Source organism: Neoarius graeffei, chromosome 2 (assembly GCF_027579695.1).
Source record: "Neoarius graeffei isolate fNeoGra1 chromosome 2, fNeoGra1.pri, whole genome shotgun sequence".
Taxonomy (NCBI): Eukaryota; Metazoa; Chordata; class Actinopteri; order Siluriformes; family Ariidae; genus Neoarius; species Neoarius graeffei.
The window spans coordinates 2,054,547-2,066,746 of NC_083570.1; the positions used below are offsets into that span (position 1 = coordinate 2,054,547).

The 12,200-nt window shown below is 44.4% G+C and overlaps 1 protein-coding gene across 1 annotated transcript; it reads right to left on the reverse strand.

Moving 5' to 3' along the window:
- Positions 1 to 5,819: 5,819 nt before the first annotated feature.
- Positions 5,820 to 6,812, reverse strand: LOC132871300 (trace amine-associated receptor 13c-like). The gene has a single exon (XM_060905418.1). It carries the CDS (start codon positions 6,810 to 6,812, stop codon positions 5,820 to 5,822), a length of 993 nt encoding a protein of 330 aa, XP_060761401.1.
- Positions 6,813 to 12,200: the final 5,388 nt, after the last annotated feature.

Here is a 12,200-nt window from a genome sequence, read left to right on the forward strand (position 1 = left end):
AGAATAAAGATTAGCTGCGTTTAACTGTACCAACAGGTTTGCCGTCCAAACGAGATCACATGGGATTACCTTTCACAGGTGAGACTGGAAAAATACTTTTCATTGTATTTGGTCTTTATAATGTAATTTTACGAACAGATTTTTCTGACTTTGTGGCTAATATGAAGTCTCGCGCATAATAGTTTATGCGCATGCGTCCTTACTTCTTCTATTGTTCTGGTGTCTCCGAAGGGACCGTCTTACAGCGCCCCTAGAGGTGTGGCATGTGTATTGCATCGTTTTCAGCAAGCATTGCGTTGCCATATGGACCTGATATTTTACTGACCGTTGCCCATTTGGACGCGATATATTTTTAAATAACATCTCTTTGCCGTTGTCGTGTGGATGTAGCCTTAAAGGCATACTGCATATTTTGTAGATTAATAATTTCAGTCCACTGCTACAATAATATGCCGTTGTGTACGTTAACTCATGAGTTATATGGCAATCTATTGAATTTGCAAAGTGTTGCTGTAGCAGCTTTGTCAGTTACAAAAACAAAAACTGGTTGAAGCAGTTTCCAAAAGCCAGAATGCACACACAATGGCTTTAATAGCCCAGCCATTTCATGTGCCTCTGAATGGCTGTCATTAGCAAGTAGGCTAAGCTTAATTGCTCTTGGTCTAGTTTTTTGTGTGAATTTAAAACTCAGTTTGAAATACTTATTGAGACATCTACATTTTATTTTTTATTGTAGTCTACTTGACTTAATACAACTTGCGACATATATACTTAATTTTATTGTAGCGTACTTTACTCTTTCTATTTCAGCTTTGGTTCAATTAATGTGCTATAAAAACAATGCATGGAGAAACAATGAATGAAGGCTGCACCACAGACCTAAAATGAACTAGACTGGCAGCGCCTGTTCTAAACACTAGGTGGAAACTGGACGCCATCTTACCCCAGACTAACTCAGCTGTGAGTTGTTTAACAGTATTTTATTTATTTTCGGAGGGATTTTCACATTGCATGCTGATTTTTTTATAGGCTACACAGCAATAACAGTTTGCTGTGTGAAGTCTGGAGTAAAGTCTGGGGTAGCCAAAAACGGTGGCTGCAGATTCCGGTACCATGTGACCGACTGCCAGTATAGACCCCTTTCACATGACGTCACCGCGCCGCAAGATTTTGTTAGGCGCCATATTGGAAGACCAAGTACATGCACTCACAATATAAAACAAAGTACGAGCGAGAGTAAAGTGACACGATGGATGATAATTCGGGTTATGTGAGTACATTACCAGTTGCAGAAAGGGCATGGTATGTGGAGAAACTGGCTGTGATTGATGGGTTTGACCCATATGATAAGACTCAGAAAAAATTATGTGAATCCAAGCACACAGTTTAACGCAAACGTTCGTTTATATCCTGACCTTGTCAGCTGTCAGATTTATGTTAATGGACCCGGTAAGCTGGTAAATAATATATATATATATATATTTTTTTTTCTTTACCAAATTCTAACAGAAAACGAGAGCGCCTGAAAGGGAAAACTGAGCCGAGCCGCCTCACGGCTGTAATGCAAATTGCTTTCCTCCTCGGTATACAAGTGCGTATTGGTGGGACATGGCGATTCATTTCCGCCAGTTCGTTCATGTCGGTCAGTTCAGCAAAGAAATTCGTTCGTTCAGTTCGTTCACTCGTTCATTTTGATGACGTCACACCAAAGCAGCACAACAATGGCTGTCGTCCGAAGTTTAGTTCATCTTGAGTGAACGAGAGGTGGCAGAGGTGCCATCCACAATAGATTTTCATACATTACAATGTGCTTGAGAAAAAGATGGAAGAAAAACATTATCCTAGCATTATCTGAAAAAGACTACATAAACAAAGCTCTGAAAGTTAATTAAATGTAGATGAGAATAAAGCTGTTTTTATATTTATTATATTTATTTTAGTAGAGCCATGGTCTGCCGGCTATGCAGTTGTTCTCTCAAACCCATTAAGCAAAAAAAAAATTGCTTATTTAACAGCAACACTCATTTCAGAGAATAAACAACTTTACAAGTCATCGTATTCAGCGAACAGTAGCCTGCGATGTCTCTCTGCTGCATTCATGATCATTCATTGTTTGGCCTGGTCATGGACATGGAAACGGTTGTTATGCACGAACATTCGATTGACGTCACGTCTAGCGAGACCTTTTCCAGCTGTTCGAGCAAGAGACTGTTTCATGCAGTTGTTCAAACCCATTAAGTAACACCCATCTCATCTCATCTGATTATCTCTAGCCGCTTTATCCTTCTACAGGGTCGCAGGCAAGCTGGAGCCTATCCCAGCTGACTACGGGCGAAAGGCGGGGTACACCCTGGACAAGTCGCCAGGTCATCACAGGGCTGACACATAGACACAGACAACCATTCACACTCACACCGACGGTCAATTTAAAGTCACCAGTTAACCTAACCTGCATGTCTTTGGACTGTGGGGGAAACCGGAGCACCCGGAGGAAACCCACGCGGACACGGGGAGAACATGCAAACTCCGCACAGAAAGGCCCTCGCCGGCCCCGGGGCTCGAACCCAGGACCTTCTTGCTGTGAGGCGACAGCGCTAACCACTACACCACCGTGCCGCCCCTTAAGTAACACCCATTTTGCTCATATTCAACAGCAACGCTCATTACAAAGAACAAACCACTTTATTACAAATTGCATTAACATTAAAAAAACGAACACAGTATGCCGCGATCTCCAGAGCCACGTTCTTCATTGTTTATCACAGTCATGGAAACCGTTGCTATGCGCCCAGCCCAGTATGGCAGCAGGCAGGCTGGCTGCTGGCTGTTCGTTCGTTCGCGAACTGCTGAGCTCGTTCGCTGTGAACTGAAAAGTATTGCTGAGTGAGAGCTCTAAATTGTAAACTAAAGATCTGGCATGTGTCAACGCTCTGATAATAGGGCTCAGATAGCCCTTAAAGAAGTAAAGTGGCGCTGCTCTGCACAGATCAAAATGCAAGTTGGACGCCCTTCTGCTACTGAACAGATCCTGCTGATTCGCCAACGACCGAGATTCAGCGACCGCCCTGCTGCCAGCGAGCAGAGACTGCTGATTCGCGAACGACCGAGAACGAGAGGCAGCGTGAACTAGTTCTAGTCGTTCACTTCAAAGACTCGTTCAAAAAGAACGGTTCGTTCGTGAACGACACACCACTACAAGTGCGCTTCCATGGCAGGGAAAAAGAAACTACATTTTGCCACCTATGTAGTCCCCTATTTAAACAAATAGGAGTCATTCAGGATTCAGCCATGTTTTTGCTCCGTGTTTTTACTCGACCAAAGTTATACAGTATTATGAGCTTTAAGTGCATAAATAAAACCATTTGATGAAACTTTGAAGAAGAGATTGTACTGGTTTAAAGTTTTTACTGAATGGTTTCATGTCGACTCCAATTAATACACTAGTAGAATCGATGACTAGTTTAGTAGGCCAAAACTTTTTTCAATTTTTGACTGTACCAGCCTGAAAAAACTTGCGACAGTCAAAAAAGCAAGCTGGTCATGTTGTACTGGACTAATCTATGACTGATGAGTATAGTAAGTGATACTAGTACTGATACAATAAAACAGACGACTAATCTGGTAGGCAGCACGATTTATATTATTTCTCCGTGTCAGATACATAAGGAGGACCGGACACCAATTCTGCCATCTGTTTGCTACCCAGACATTGTAAACTATTTGTTGTTTACACCCAGTGCCTACACTGCTGGTGACTTGAAAGCCTACAAAGGGCTACAGGCTTACAATTATGTTGTTAGTGGCTTGGTTCGTGATATTACAGCTGTTATTCAGAATAACCTACACATAGTTATGGCCAAGGTAATCTTGTTGATATTTATCTTTTAATAATATATCTTTTCAGTTGAAAAATTAATACTTTTTGTTACTATTAAGGTATCCATAATTTAGGTTAATTTATCCAAATTATACATATGTATTTATGATATATGCCTACACAACAACTATGTTTTATTTATATAATAGGAGGGAGAGCAAGCCCCAAACCATCCTAAATTATTATTATTATTATTATTATTATTATTATTATTATTATTATTAAATTGTAGAAGTCTGGGAGGCTTGCTCCTCATACAGTTATCAACTTGAGGCCAATTTAGCATGTTTTAAATTTGAATTTCTTGCGTTTGCTTACCTCAAAGTGTCTGCAGATCATGCACAGACTTATCCATTATATCCACAGTTTTTTGCCTAGTCTCACACAGGTTTCATCCAAGTCTACTGTTGGGCCAATAAATCATAAATAAAACAGCTCAGATTTATTTGTTTAAGTCGTTTGCCACTCCACTTTATTCTCGTGGGTTCACATACCGCTGCCCTAATCACGAGTTTGTTGGTCTTCCAAAATGGCGCAGGGTCTGTTTACTTCAGGTTTCGGGTGACGTCAGTGAAAGGGGTCTATAGTTTACTTTAGGTCTGTGGGCTGCACTAATACAGTGATATGCTCACTGTTTTTCATAGCCAAGCGAAACAAGGAGAGAACATACCAAGTCATTAGGGGAAAAAACTGTGTTGTACTGCAGGATAAAAAATGAAATATTGTTTTTTAAGGCCACAAATACAATGGGTCCACAAAGCCCAGCATCAATAAATGTTGTATTTAAACCAGTTTGCAAAAGATAAAATGCAATGGCCAGCTAATCAGCCATTTAATGTGTGTAATCTGAATAGCAGTAGCCTAACAATGGCTGTCATTATCAAGTAAATAGGCTCTTGGCCTACTTATGTGTGTCTGCATTTCACTGAATTTAAAACAACTTAAAAGAACTTGAGACATCTGTACTTATTTTATTGTAGCCTACTTTACTCTTTCTATTTCAGCTTTGGTTCAATTAATGTGCTATAAAAACAATGAATGGAGAAACAATGAATGAAGGCTGCACTAATACAGTGATATGCACACAGTTTTTCATAGCCAAGAGAAAAAGGAGAGAACATACCAAATCATTAGGGGGAAAAAACTGTTGTACTGCGGGATATAATTTGAAATATTGTTTTTTAAGGCCACAAATGCAAGGGGTCCACCAAATCCAGCACCAATAATGTTGTCTTTAAACAAGTTTGCAAAAGATAAAATGCAATGGCCAGCTAATCAGCCATTTAATATGTGGAATCTTAATAGCAGCCTACCAATGGCTTGCATTATCAGGTAATTAGGCTCTTGCCTACCACACACACAATGAATGGGGAACCACGTTTGGAATGCAACTTGCAATATAATTCACTTTGTATGGTACTCTTTGCACTCTTTGTAAGTTAGACCTACTTTTGTGTATGTCTCCATTTCACTGAATTTAAAACAAATATCATAGCTTTTTGTATTTTACTCTATTTGCACTTTGGTCCAATTTACCCCTACCATAAAAATGAACAGGAGAAATTAATAAATGATGTCACACTAGGCTGGCCTAGTGTAAAATATCAAGGAAACAAAAACTGTCAGCACTGGATCTCAGAACAACCAAAAAACAGCCAAGCATAATGTTGTGTGGTGGTAGCAGTAAAACTAGTGGCTAACGTTTCATATGAGTGGTTCCCTAAAAGTTCAAGGAACGTTAGCCTTTGTTTGGTTTTTGCTGTAACCAAAGGGAACGTTCTTTAAATGGTAGTTTTTGGTTTGGTTATAACCTAACCTTCAGAGAACCAAATTCTAATGTTCCCTTTACGTCCTCTGTTACTAGGTTAACAGCAATATTTGGGAACATGATCAGGTGGAATTAAAACAAAACAAAAAAACAAACAAAGAAAGCCCCAGCTGTTTATGAAAATACATTGATTAATGCAGAGTCTGTTTGGAATATTTGCAGAGTGATAATTAATTTAATGCACCTCCTGAACCACGGGTAAAACAGAGCATAAATAAATGGATTAATGGTGGAATTAAGACAAATTATGAAAATGATTGGATGAACAATTTCTTGCTGGACTTCAATAACATCACCTAATAAGCTATAAATAAAATATGGAAGTAAACACACCAGAAATACAGAAACTAAAATGCCGAGGACTTTAGCTGCTTTTCTCTCAGATTTCATCGAGTGTGATGTGATTTTCTGTGTTTCAGGCCGTGTGTGATTATTAAGCTCTCTGATCGCAGTGGCATGTTTCTTAGCAATCACAAAAACCCGAGTATACAATATGATTATGACAGAAAGTGGAAAGATAAATGAAAATACAATATCAATTACAGACCAAACCTCATTTAGAAAGTAAAAACACTCTCCAGGACACAGTAAAACATTCATGAAGATTCCATTGAAATATAAGAGTGCCAAGTTATAGACCATCACTACACCCCAGTCAAAAACAATTACAACACGAGTGATCCTCACAGAGACATGGTTCATGTAGAGAAAGGGGTTTGAGAGAGCCAAATATCGATCCACAGCAATCAGAGCAATATTATAGATGGACACGACTGTGATGAAACCAGAAATCATTAAAAGGTAGAGACAGACGTCTCTCCCAAATATCCAGCATGACTCGATTATCCAGATCAATATCGGCGGCATTAGAAAAGCACCAACGAAGAAATCCGACACGGCCAGAGAGAACACTAGTGTGTTTGTTGGTGTGTGAAGCTGCTTGAAGTGAAAAACAGAGATGATGACGAGCAGATTTCCACACACTGTTAGAAGAACCACACCAGCTGAACACACGTACAGAAAGATATAAGCAGCAGGAGATACAGATCTCTCTGGACAGGAGAAATTCACACAGCGATCAGATTGGTTAAACTCCATCAGGTTCATGAATACAGCATTTCACTAATGCCTACAGAGCTAAAAGAAACCCCTCATGTATCACATGCTACGACTGTAAACCAGTGTGTAAGGTCACAGTTGAATAACTTATGGGTCACGCAGCTCTAGTGCTTTTATAGTATAGAAATAGATTACGCCCCCTGAGTTTGAGTGACAGCATAATACATATGAGGTAATATCATACCTTGTTTGAACAAATAGGCATAGTAGGCATTGTCAGGGTTGGGAGGTTATGTTAAAATATATTCCAATACAATTAGTAAATCGCTGGTTAAAAATGTGGTCAGTAACCTCATCCAAGTATCACAATATTCACGCCATTTGATGAGTTTTTGTCCCCTTTTCTGCTTTAAAGACACAATACTGGTGAAATTTCCTCCCAGTGAAAGCATTTCTTTTACTCCAGGCCATGATAATGAATTGGTTCCTGTAAGATTAGCTGTGGTTTCACTCAAGACCAGAATGGTGTGACAATAAAGCCGAATTATACATGCATTCAGCTTGTGTAACAGCAGAAAATCGTGAATACTTTGGAGACAGCCATGTGCATGTTTGTGTCTGTGTTGTGAGAAGCCATGTCCATGGAAGTATACTCCGCCCTGAGACTCGTGAAGTTTTGTAATATGTGTGTGCATGTGCACTGGCAGTATACTGTCCATTTTAAAACCTATTTTGAAATTGTAATTCTGCTAACAATCCCCGTGTGGCAGCGGGGGTGTGGTCAAGCATCGGTCTGTGACAGGAGGGCGGAGTCAGGGAAGGTAAATGGCAGAATCACTACACCTGTCATTAATTAATGTGTTTGTGTGTCTTCCCAGTGACCGCGCCCTATTTAAGGAGAGAGAACGAGAGCAGAGGGGGCTCTCTCCCGAACCAGACGGCTGATGTGTGTGCGTGTGTCTGAGCGTGTGTGAGAGTATATATGAATGCTGAAAAGCTGAATAAAAGAGAATTTTGTGAACTCAGTTCTGGCCTGCCGTCCTTCTGTGCTCCACCCACCTACATGAACTGTCACAGTGGTGCCGGAACCCGGGAGAGCACAGAAGAGAACAGCCCCATGGAGTCCTCCCCCTTCGCCGACCTGATCCACGTCCTCACCATGGCCCAACAGAGCCAGCACCAGGCGCTGCTCGCCCTCCGAAAGGAGCAAAAACAACGGCTCGAGGCCCTGGTGCTGGCACAACAGGAAGATCGTCGGGCGTTCCGGCACCTCTTCGCGTTGGCGGGGTCCACCATCTCCACCGTCGCGGGCCCTCACGAAGATGGGCCCGCAGGACGACCCTGAGGCATTCCTCACGCTCTTTGAGCAGGTAGCAGAGATCTTGGGGTGGCCGGTGGAACAGCGCGCGGCGCGCCTCCTCCCTCTACTAACAGGAGAGCCACGCTACAGCTCCCCGCTGACCGCCGGCTGGCATACCTGGACCTTCGCCGGGCCGTCCTCCAGCGGGTGGGACGCACCCCCGAGCAACAACATCAGCGCTTCCGCGCTTTGCGCTTGGAGGAAGTCGGCCGGCCGTTCGCGTTCGGCCAGCAACTCCGGGACGCCTGCTGGCAGTGGTTGATGGCCGACAACCATGACGCTGAGGGACTCATCGACCAGGTGGTACTGGAACAGTTCATAGCGCGTTTACCAGCAGGAACCGCAGAGTGGGTCCAGTGCCACCGCCTGGCGTCGCTGGATCAGGCAATCGAGCTGGCGGAGGACCATTTGGCGGCTGTCCCGATGGCAGGTGCCGCACAAGCAGACTGGGAAACAGCTTCTTTCCACAAGCTGTCAGACTCCTTAACTCACTGAGGAAAACTACATGAACATTCCAAAGATACCAAGAACATTCCATGAACATTTATTCACCATGCCCTTGCACCTTATCCTTCGCACCTTATATACTGCATCTATACTGCAGGACTCTACCTTTACGACGACTGATTGTACTCTCTGCTGCTGCTGCTGTGTGTGTGTGTGTGTGTGTGTGTATTTATTGTCCATCAGTATGTCTTATTATTGCACAGTGTGTGTGTGTGTGTGTTTTCACTGCAGTGTGTGTGTGTTTTACTGCAGTGTGTGTGTGTGTGTGTGTGTGTATTTATTGTCCATCAGTATGTCTTATTATTGCACAGTGTGTGTGTGTGTGTGTGTGTTTTCACTGCAGTGTGTGTGTGTTTTACTGCAGTGTGTGTGTGTGTGGGTGGGTGGGTGATTTTTATCAATAGTATATGTATGCTTAGTTAAACTTGCACATTGGAGACTGGTCAAACGCAATTTCAAACTTCTGTGCTAACCCTGTTACATAGATTTTTGACAATAAAGTACACTTGAACTTGAACTTGAACAGACGACCTTTTCTCTTCTTTCTTCTCTCTCTCTCCCCCCTCCTTCTGTGTCTCCTCCTCGCCCCATTCCCCCACCGCGGAGACGGGGGCCGGCGCCACCTCAGCTGGCCCGCCGCACCCGCGGTGCCCTCCCGTGTCTCCCTTCTGTGTCTGTCTCTCCCCCCCCCTCAGGTGAGTGAGCCCCAGATCACTAGTGCAGAGAGGAAGCCCGGGCCGGTTTGCTGGCGCTGCGGGGAGCTGGGCCACCTCCAACAGCAGTGCTCAGTAATGGAGGTGGGCGCGGTGGTTCGGATCCCCGACATGCCAGGAGCCACCCTCGATCGGGCCAGAGTGTATCGCATACCGGTGAGTATCCAAGGGGATACATATCAGGCGTTGGTGGATTCTGGCTGTAATCAGACCTCAATCCCCCAAAGCCTGGTGTAAGACGAGGCATTGGGGGGAGCACAATTGGCGAAGGTGTTGTGTGTGCACGGGGATGTTCACAACTACCCTCTAGTGTCGGTCCACATTTTGTTTCTAGGGGAAAAATTTATAGTGAAGGCGGCAGTTAATCCTCGCCTTACCCACTCAATAATTTTGGGGACAGATTGGCTGGGATTTTGGGATTTATTGACACATTTAGTGGACAGTGGGTCCTGCCATAAGTTAACAGGGGGAGGTCCCGGTGTTGCGTTGGCAGGAGCAGCTGTCACAGAGCCGTCTACGTCAGCTCCGCGCAAGAGTGAGGAGCCGCCGGCTCCTCTTCTCTCTATTGGGGAATCCCTCGTGGATTTTCCATAAGAGCAGTCGCGAGACGAGACTCTGTGGCATGCGTTTGACCAAGTGAGAGTAATCGATGGTCAAACGCTCCAGCCAAACGCCACGCTGTCCTTTCCCTACTTCGCGATTATGAAGGATAGATTATACCGAGTGACGCAGGACACTCAGACTAAAGAGTGAGTCACGCAGCTTTTAATTCCAAAGAGCCGCCGGGAATTGGTATTCCAGGCGGCTCACTTTAATCCCATGGCTGGACACGTAGGACAGGATAAAACACTAGCCCAAATAATGGCCCGATTCTACTGGCCGGGGATTCGCGGCGATGTCCGTAGGTGGTGTACGGCATGCCGCGAATGCCAGTTAGTAAATCCAGCGGCCATTCCAAAAGCATCTTTGCACCCTCTACCATTAATCGAGACCCCGTTCGAAAGAATTGGGATGGATCTCATCGGGCCATTAGATCGGTCAACACAAGGGTACCGCTTTATATTAGTTCTAGAGGACTATGCAATGCAATACCCGGAAGCAGTGCCTCGTCGCAATATCTCAGCACGCAGTATTGCAGAGGCACTCTTCTGCGTTATCTCCCGAGTTGGAATCCTGAAAGAGATTCTGACTGACCAAGGCACCTCGTTTATGTCACGTATACTGAACGAACTGTATGGGTTCTTGGGTATTAAGCCAATCCGCACCAGCGTGTATCACCTACAAATGGACGGTTTCATGGAACGGTTCAATCGCACCCTCAAGAACATAATTAAAAAATCCTTAAGTGAGGACGCACGTAATTGGGATAAATGGCTCGAACCCTTGCTCATTGCAGTGCGAGAGGTCCCCCAAGCTTCCATGGAGTTCTCCCCATTTGAATTGTTATATGGGCGTAAGCCGCTCGGCATTCTAGATGTGCTGCGGGAAAATTGGCAGGAGGGACCTTCACAAAGTAAAAACAAAATCCAATACGCTATTGACCTGCGCGCAAAACTTCACACACTCACTCACCTAACACAGGAGAATTTGCGGCAGGCCCAAGAACGACAGACCCGCCTGTACGACAAGGGTACGCGCCTAAGGGAGTTCGCACTGGGAGATAAAGTACTCGTACTATTGTCCACATTGAGCTCCAAATTGGTCGCCAAGTGGCAAGGACCCTTTGAGGTCACACAGCGAGTCGGGGACATTGACTATGAGGTGAGGCGAATGGATAGGGGTGGGGCACTACAGATTTACCACCTCAACCTGCTCAAACTCTGGAACGAGGAGGTCCCCGTGGCATTGGTGTCGGTGGTTCTGGAGAAGGCGGAGCTGGGGCCGGAGGTTCAAAAGGGAACATTGGCATCGCGTACCTCTCCGGTCCCCTGTGGAGACCACCTCTCCCCGACCCAACTCGCGGAGGTTGCCCAGTTGCAGACCAAGTTTTCGGACATGTTCTCGCCCCTGCCTGGCCGCACCAACCTCATAGAGCACCACATTGAGATGCCCCCGGGGGTGGTAGTGCGTCGCTGCCCTTACAGGTTACCCGAGGACAAGAAAAAAGTGGTTCGGGAAGAACTCGAGGCCATGCTCGAAATGGGCATCGTCGAGGAGTTCCACTGTGACTGGAGCAGCCCGGTGGTCTTGGTACCCTAGGCCGACGGGTCGGTCCGGTTCGGTGTAGACTATAGAAAAGTCAATGCGGTGTCTAAATTCGATGCGTACCCAATGCCTCGTATTGATGAGTTACTCGATCGGCTAGGCACAGCTCGCTTTTACTCGACACTGTATGTGTCACTACTGTGTCTAAACTCCATCAGGTTCATGAATACAGCATTTCACTAATGTCTACAGAGTTAAAAGAAACCCCTCATGTATCACATGCTACGACTGTAAACCAGTGTGTAAGGTCACAGTTGAATAACTTATGGGTCATGCAGCTCTGGTGCTTTTATAGTATAGAAATAGATTACGCCCCCTGAGTTTGAGTGACAGCATAATACATATTAGGGAATATCATACCTTGTTTGAACAAATAGGCATAGTAGGCATTGTCAGGGTTGGGAGGTTACTTTAAAATATATTTCAATACAATTACTAATTCCCTGGTTAAAAATGTGGTCAGTAACCTCATCCAAGTATCACAATATTCATGTCATTTGATGAGTTTTTGTCCCCTTTTCTGCTTTAAAGACACAATACTGGTGAAATTTCGTCCCAGTGAAAGCATTTCTTTCACTCCAGGCAATGATAATGAATTGGTTCCTGTAAGATTAGCTGTGGTTTCACTCAAGACCAGAGTGGTGTGACAAT

Excerpts from the sequence above, each read along its gene's own strand:
- LOC132871300 (XM_060905418.1), bottom strand. The coding sequence starts at position 6,812 with ATGAACCTGATGGAGTTTAACCAATCTGATCGCTGTGTGAATTTCTCC.